This window comes from Nomascus leucogenys, chromosome 3 (genome assembly GCF_006542625.1).
Source record: "Nomascus leucogenys isolate Asia chromosome 3, Asia_NLE_v1, whole genome shotgun sequence".
NCBI classification, from domain to species: domain Eukaryota; kingdom Metazoa; phylum Chordata; class Mammalia; order Primates; family Hylobatidae; genus Nomascus; species Nomascus leucogenys.
Window position 1 is genome coordinate 104,640,314 of NC_044383.1, and position 8,623 is coordinate 104,648,936.

At 39.6% G+C, this 8,623-nt stretch overlaps 1 protein-coding gene across 1 annotated transcript in view; it reads left to right on the forward strand.

The window, feature by feature from the left end:
- SLC35F1 (solute carrier family 35 member F1) overlaps positions 1–8,359 on the forward strand; it is a 401,279-nt gene extending 392,920 nt beyond the window's left edge. Inside the window, exon 8 of the mRNA XM_030809615.1 lies at positions 6,894–8,359. Coding sequence (XP_030665475.1) covers positions 6,894–7,118 — 225 coding nt within the window. The 3' untranslated portion in view covers positions 7,119–8,359. The remainder of the gene's footprint in view (positions 1–6,893) is intronic.
- Positions 8,360–8,623: the final 264 nt, after the last annotated feature.

Genomic DNA, 8,623 nt, shown 5'->3' on the forward strand with positions numbered 1-8,623 from the left:
TTAGCAATGATTTGGTTTTCTGACATGAATACAGAATCCATTTGGCATTCTGACTAGGCACTCGTTTGTTTATTTTTGTCCTGACTAAATTAACATGAATTGAGATTCAAATTCTCGAATTGGAGAAAGAATGGGAGGCAGGGGTTTGTGGGTGTCATTATTCTTCGTCTCTACAGACAACTGATTTTGGTATTTGTCAGTAGATTGTGTAGCTTTCCCATGTTTAATATTTTGCATTGAATGACCTAGAAGACCAAAATATCACAATATTTAACCAGAAAGATTTAGTCCTTTTTTTTTTTCCTAACAAAAAAGGAAATAACGAAAAAAAGAAAAAGAGGAGAAATAAGGGACATGAGAATAGGAGACAGAGCAATAATTGAGGAGTTTGAAAGTATTTGAAAAAGCTCTGGTCTCTTCTGGCAATTTATTTCCAGTTCAGTAAACCCAGAAGCCGAACTTCTGCATTTTTAATGCACTTCATAATAATAAAAATGATCTTGTTAGTCTAGTGCAGAGCCAAAATTAGGAGATCAGGCATCAACTTGTTTGTGTTGATTTTTCCATGGAGCCAGGTTCGTCTAGTTGTCTTGGCCTGAATAGCAATTGGCTCAGGCCCAGTGGCAATAGATCAGGACCTGGCAGAGCTTTTCGTTCCAGGATCTTACCGTTACAGGCCACAGCTTATAGCTTGCTCAGCACTGATCAACATCCTTTCATCCTGCACCAAGCAATTGTACCCAAGCTCCAGGTATGGTCCTCAGCCCTCTGAGAAGCACAGGATTGCCAAGAGTTGAGCTGTATTGTCAATGCTGAATTGTCCTCTCCCTCCCTATAAGGACACGCAGAGGGTTGGCTTCATTTCTTCAAAGATAGTTGCTGAAAGGTCCACCCTTTAATTCACATATAAAGTGGGACTCCCCTTTTAGTTATTCTTCACTATAGCAGCACTACATTGAATGAATGATTTACTCTTAATTCACATGTTACTTTCATTTAGTCACTGATGGATCTTTAAAACTACTCTGGTACCCAGGACCTCCAAACTGGTAATCTGCTTCCAATTTAAACAGAATTGGGCTTATTTATTCCTTCTTGATCTAGAAGTTATGGTTAGTGTGCAAGTTGATTTATTTTCATGTGTGCATTTTATTTCACAGAGTAGGGAAGTAAAGGACACTTTGTCTTACATGGCAAAGAATAAGCAGGACAGTTTTCACAAACTTAATTAAAAGTCTCATTTTTCCCAGGAATAATGTGCCTGTTGAAATTAACAGACCAATCTCTCTACATGGAAATTCTCCCTACTAGCTCCGAAACCCATATTTTCTGGGCTGTGCTACCTAACCTTGAGAATGACCAATCACTGCCAGGTATTTTTCTGCTTACCCATGGTTGCATTGATTTTGAAGCAACTGTTAAATTTGCAGATTCCAAGACTCTACCCTTATAGATGTTTTCTGCCAAAGAGTTAAAAATATGGGAAAGTTTAATTACATCTGTGTCTTTTTAAAATAATAAACTGAATAACAACTAGAAAGGACATGGTTATTACGGCCACCTTATGGCCACATATCCTTCATATATGTGAAATACCTTTTCATCCGAAGTCATGTCTAATAACACTTAGAAATATCCTTGAATTCATTTCTGTGTAGGCTCTTATGCAGTTCAGGGACCAGTTTCAACTCTTGCCATTATCATGTTTCCAAGTAGTACATCTGTTTCAATGGCAGGCTTATATCCAATAGAGCCCCACAAGGTAATATGTCTTTTGAAGTTTAACAATAATAGCACCCTTGAGCTATGGTGTGAAATATTTGGTGTTTGCTTCCTTCACTCATCATAGATAGCCTTGGGAACATCTGAGGGCTTGAAAGCATTGGCCTTAGCTCATGTGTGGTACATGAGAAGCCATCAGGGGCAGTGTTCTCTCAGGCTACTCACAGTGCTCAAGGAAAACAAGCATTCATTATAGGAATGCAATTTCAGAAGGCAGATGGTATCAGGTCACCAGAAGGGGCCTGTAGATGTGTGTGTGTGTGTGTGTGTGTGTGTGTGTATTTTTTTTTAAGAGACAGCTTACCCAGGTGTAGTGTAGTGTCAGGACCATAGCTCACTGCAGCCTCAAACTCCTGCCTCAGGCTCCTGAGTAGCTAGGACTACAGGCATGCATTACCACACCAGGCTAGGAGCCTTAAAAAACTGTATTACACAGAGACATATGCTTAAAGGGACTCTTTAAGGTACACTTCCCAGGGAAAAAGGAAAAAACAAGGCCCACCATATAGAAGTAGTTGGTACCTGCATTCAATAAAAGTAGAGCTGAAACCCAGAGTCCACTTTGTGCCTCTCTAGGGATCACGCACGTTCTCCTCTGCTGACCTCTGCCATATTTTCAGTCAAGCTAGAAAAAGAAAGTTGCCCTTGAAGCATTGCTCTCTTCTTCACATAGTCTAGTTGATGTATTTATAAATGTACTTTGAAATGACTTTCAAACCACATGGTTTTCTACTTGTGTAGATTTAGGTCCATTGAAGTCATTAGTTTATTAAAATTCAACTTAGAAGTTAAATGCCAAAAATAAAATGAAAATTTGGTCTGTGATGTGCTGAATGCCACATCAACCAAATAGCAATCAAACTGGCAGGCCAGCTTTCTTTCTAAGAGCTAGATTTAACTCTGTTTGGAAGTTAAAGAGCTTTGTACAGGCTTATTACCCATCCTCCAAGCCACCTCGTCCTGTATAATAGCTTGTGTCTCAGTCAGAGTGTTTTAAGCAGCACTCGGGGATTTTCAGTATGTACAGTGAGTGCCTTCTGACCTGTGTTCTCAAAGAGACTCATGAAGGTGGAAAAAGACAGCAGCAAAATAAGCAGTGTCTGCAGTATGATCATGTTAATACAGGATGTATCCTTTCTCAGATTCTTAAAGCTTCCAGTTAGATAAAATGCAGGAAAAACTATGTCTGCAGCACAGAACAAACAGCATATTCTGATGGCTACAGTTTGCAAAGGAGAAGACCTCCAAGTACACTTCGGACAGCAAGCAGCCCCTGCTCTCCAATGGAGACAGCCACCTTCTGCCTGAGCTTCCCTTACCTGTAACTCAGAGACAGCTTTCAGTCCTCATGTAGCATTCCAGAGAAGTTCCTGATGTCTTTCCTTGGGGAGCTGGAAATAAGTATTTCTTTGCAGTTAGTAAGTTAAGTAGCCTAGGTTGTACGATATTTTTGTCTGGTTGATTGGTTTTTGAAATGAATGCTCTACAAGATAAGTGCACCATCCAGAATAGGGGATCATTCTATTAGCCCTGATTCAATTTTCTTTTTCTTAATTAAGCTAAAAAGAAGGAAAAATAAAACAATTTTTTACTTTTATTTTTTAAAAAATCAAACCTTTCTGTCAACATTTGTAACATTCGGCATTTATCCTGATTAATCATAATGCTTGCTTGACTGCTGTCTTTTTGGACTTGTATTTAAAATGAAAACTTTCTCTACCATTTATTAATAAAGCCTCTTGGGTGACTTCCAAGATACTTCCATCATATAAAATCCCATGCTATCTATCTTTGGAGCTATTTTTTGACTAAATTCCCTATGAATTAAATAGAAGTGCATTAAAAATAAACTATGTGTTATTATGCTAAAGCTGTGTCCCAAGAAAACAATTCCGTAAGGAATTCAACCTGATGGTTCTATGTCCAAAAAAGGGATGATCCTTTAAGCAATACATGACAACAGCGAAGGCATTAGCTTTACAAAATTTAACAGTATAGTCTTTGTCATATTGATCAAGTCTAAAATCATAAATGGAGAGGAATCCAATCCTTCTACCTGGATACTCTGTATCCAATCCTTTCCTGTCTCTACCACTACATTATTTCAATTGCCAAATCCTGCCCACCCCAAGTTTATGACATCTCCTATGCCAATCCACTGATCAGCAGCCCTGAGTCTTCTTTCTAGACTCTAGCTTTCTTCTTTGTCTCTTCCAATTCATCATCCTATCACACTCCTCTGACTGACTCCAGGTTTGAAGATGATTTTTGGAGTCAATGATTGTAGATTCGTACTATGACTTCCTTCTTAATGGGTTTTTGTTGAGCATTTTATATACTAGAAAGGCACTGCATTATCTAGTTTAAAGCTAAAAAGTTTGAACTACTCCACTGGTACAGGCTGATTTTTTATTATGTTTCTTTCTTTAGTCTGAAATTTCCCCATTATTCATTCAAGATAAAAAAAAAAAAAAAAACAAATAGCAGATAATACTTAGTAAATGTCTACATGGTGCCAGGCTCTGTACTTGACATTGGTGAAACAAGACACAACCTCATAATCAAGAGACTATTGAAAAAAGACAATTTAAGCCAGGTGCGATGGCCCACGCCTGTAATCCTAACACTTTGGGAGGCCAAGGCAGGCAGACAGCTTCAGCCCAAGAATTCGAGACCAGCCTGAGCAACATGGCAAAATCCTTGTCTCTACAAAAAATACAAAAATTAGCCACGCATGGTGGTAGGCGCCTGTAGTCCCAGCTACTCAGGAAACTGAGGCGGGAGGATCACATGATCCTGGAAGATTGATGCTGTGGTAAACCATGATTGTGCCACTGCATCCAGCCTAGGGTGACAGAGGTGAAACCGTGTCTCAAGAAAAAACAAAAAAGACAATTTAATCAATGACTATATCAGATTATTGTAAGATATATCAGTATTACCATGATAAGTGCTATAGTAACAACAAAAACAATAATAAGAATGAAGCTAATGTGAATTGAATGTTTACAGCAAGGTAGGAACTGTGATAAGTGTTCTACATGCCTTATCTAATTTAATCTTTTAACCACCCTATGGTAGGTGTGCTTTACTGAGAAGGAAGCTTGGACCTGGAAAGGTTAAGAAATGTGTCCAGAATTGCAGATAGAATGCAGTAGAGCTGAGATTTGAAGCCAGCTTGGTGGTTAGAATGCAGTGATAACTATAAAGCACTCATTCTTCATCTCTCTACCTCCATATGCTGCAGTAAAGGCAGGTTCACACCTAAGGCCCTTTGCTTGAAACTAGAGATGTATGGGTGGAGTTTTGAAAGTGAAAGTAAGTAATAAAATATTTGAAATGATGGTAATGTTAGGAACAGACCTATTTCATTCACTGAAGTTTAAGGTAAAGGGTGAAGCTCCTGAATATAGAATTTCAGGAAGCGAGTTGGAGTGTAAATAGGTTTTCTGAGATCATACACGACTGTACTGTTAGTGGTCTTCTTTTTATACCATTTTATTTTACAAATTTATGAATCAAAGAATGAGGCACATTTATTTTCATTGGGAAAAGTGAATTATGTCAAGTTAATTAAGTGAAGCTGTTACAAGCTGAGTCTAGTACATAAATCCATCTGGAGTAGGGTTATCATATGGTTTCAATGTGAAAAATAAAGGAATTGAGGGACAGGGTGTGGAGTGCTCTAGAAAGAAAATCAGAAAAGCATCTTTAGTCTTAGCTCCCTCACTACTGCAAAAAGAAAGAAGAAAAAAAACGCTGTAGCAGGGACACTTAGCCGCAGGGATACCTTTTTTTATCAGCCATTTTCAAGACTCCCTTTCCTATTATTGAGCTACAGTTAGAGCCATCTTTTAGCTTTGTACTATAGCCTTGTAACTTACTTCTTAGAATCTCTGGGTCATTTTCCTGTTTTCCTTTCTTCCGACTTCCAATTAATTTTTGTCTTTTTAGCAGTTTTTAGTTCTTTCAGTATTATTAGCATTAAGGACAATAAAAGTGATCCTTTTTTCCCCATGGACTCAGGATGTGGTCAAGACTGGGATATTAGCTATGGACTGAAATGAGATTTGGCATGCTGTAAGTGCATTGTGTTGTTTTTGTCTATCTGTACCTGTTCGGCCACTGAGACAATTAAGTCCTACATGGTAGGCATCAACATATTTTTCATTTCTCTTTCTCCAGTGCATAGTTCAATGTCTGATATAGAGAAGGCATATAAGAAACTATTCATTTAATGAAGGAGTGAATGAAGGAATGAATGAACGAAACACCAGAAATGGCAATACTCATATTGTTACCATACTCTTTCCCCAGTAACTACTGAAGTAACTACTTCCAGTGTAACTATTCAAGAAGGTCCAGAAGTCATAATTTTCCAAAAACATATGTAAATTCTTGCGACTTGTATAAACCAGTATTTTCTCTCCCTCTCCCAGCAAACTCTATGAATTGTCAAGCAAGTAGATTAGGAAGCAGAATGTTGTATATACAGTCCTGCTTGGTTTTGTTTATAGATTAGTGGGGCAGGAATGGAATGTTATACTATTTCTTTCTGTCCAAGGATAATCTAATCTTGCAAAGATATTTACCGAAGTCAGTAACAATTCCTCCTAGGAAGACAAATAGTGTATGAATTGGATTAAGGTGAAAAACGAGAATGCCCTGATGCAGCTGTCAGTGAGCAGTTCGCTGTTTATGGCTTCATTACAACCCTAACGGAGTTATCTGTATTTCTCTAAGTTTAATGAGGCCACAAACAACCAGCTTTTTATTGAGTGATACTGGAGATTTTTTGCTTTTAACTTGATGCATTTTAATTTGTGCTTAACTAGTTCTCGCACCATACCAGATCCTCAGATTGGCACTTTAGAGATGATTAGCTAAGTGTTCCTCTGTGTTAGCCACAGGGTCTGGGAAAGATAAGGGGAATCAATAGGACCAAGCCAGTTTAGGATGAGAAAATTCATTCTCCATCAAGGGTATTGGCCAACTCATCACGCTGCCTGTTCTGAGAGGAAGCAGCTCTGCTCACGTCTCTCTGTGCCTCATTAATGTGTCAGTGGTTCTGCCCTGGCTGTCAAATGACTTTGCTGTTGTGTTTTTTTTAGTTTTCAGGACTTTATCTCCTGTCTTTCTTCACCATCCTCATTGGGCTGGTGCTCTACTCCTCCACTTCCACCTACATAGCCCAGGACCCCCGAGTGTATAAGCAGTTCCGCAATCCTTCAGGACCTGTTGTGGACTTACCGACCACAGCTCAGGTGGAACCCTCAGTCACCTACACCAGCCTGGGCCAGGAGACCGAAGAGGAGCCTCATGTTCGTGTGGCCTAGGGTGAGGCCCGCCCTGCCCACTGAGGCCAACTCATTGGCCATGTTTTTGCCCATCATCTCTGTATTGTACATAGAGAAAGGTATTTACTAGGTGCAGTTTACATAGGTGGACTGCAAGGTAGCAAATCCTCCGAAAGCTTGTGAAAGGAACAAGCTCAACATCACTGGAGACACAGGCTCTAATCCACCTGACTTGGAAAGATGCCTAGCTAATGTGTATCCTGATCACAACTCCCCTGCATTCATTACTTTGAAAATTTTTGAATCAAAAGCAAGTATGAGTGTTATTATGATTTGTATTATTATTATTATTGTTACTGTTATTACACCAACTTTCAGGAGGATGTTTTGTACTCCTGATGGAAACTATTGCCAGACCCACATGTAGTCAACATAAACCCCACTTTTCTATGGCAATTCATTTTTTAAGAGTCATACTTTATTTTTTTGCACAGACTATATGAGTGATGCATGCCACAGGAGCTCCACCCCTGAGAAGTTTCCTTATCCTAGGGACCTGGTGGTTAATGGTTTTCTCTGTTACCTGTTGGATTGCCTGCTCAATAAGTATTTTGTGCTGTGACCTTTGTGGGGAGGGGCAACTGACCATATAATTCTCTATTCTAGGAATAGATATAAAAGAAATATTTTAGCCTTTTTATATTTTGATCTCTGATTACTCCAGGCCATTGCCTTTCTGTTGTGCCACGTGATTCTGCTAATCAACTCCCTGTAATAACAGGATAAGGACTCTTCCATTTCTGTGGCTTTTGGGAGCCCCCAGAAATAATATCATTTGTGTTTAGGACAATATATAATTATAAAATCTTTCTGCCCCTCCCTGTAGCCTCTCTTCAAAAACTATCTTTTATTTTTTTTCCAGATTTCCTTAGTGATAATATGGAAATTAATCAAGGCACTGGAAAAAGCCATGGTCCTCTGCCCTTTTAATTCTGTGACACCTTTTTAAAAATACACCAGCATGGAAATTACCTTTATTGTGGAAAATCATTGGGTGTGCCACCTCCTAACAAAGTCAAGGTGCTGATGTGGAGCAGTCTTTGAAAATGGCTTAATTGATCTGGCCACTTTGCAGTGGTAACAATGTCATCATTGAAAAAGTCTGGCATTTTGGTCATATTGGGCATCCATTCAATAACAGATATATTGACACGACATTCTTTTTTTTTTTTTTTTTTTTTCTGAGACAGAGTCTCACTCTGTCGCCCAGGCTAGAGTGCAGTGGCACGATCTCGGCTCACTGCAACCTCCGCCCCCGGGATTCACGCCATTCTCCTGCCTCAGCCTCCCGAGTAGCTGGGACCACAGGCGCCCGCCACCACGCCCAGCTAATTTTTTGTATTTTTAGTAGAGACAGGGTTTCACCGTGTTAGCCAGGATGGTCTCGATCTCCTGACCTCCTGATCCGCCCGCCTCGGCCTCCCAGAGTGCTGGGATTACAGGCGTGAGCCACCGTGCCCGGCCGACCCGACATTCTTATGGAC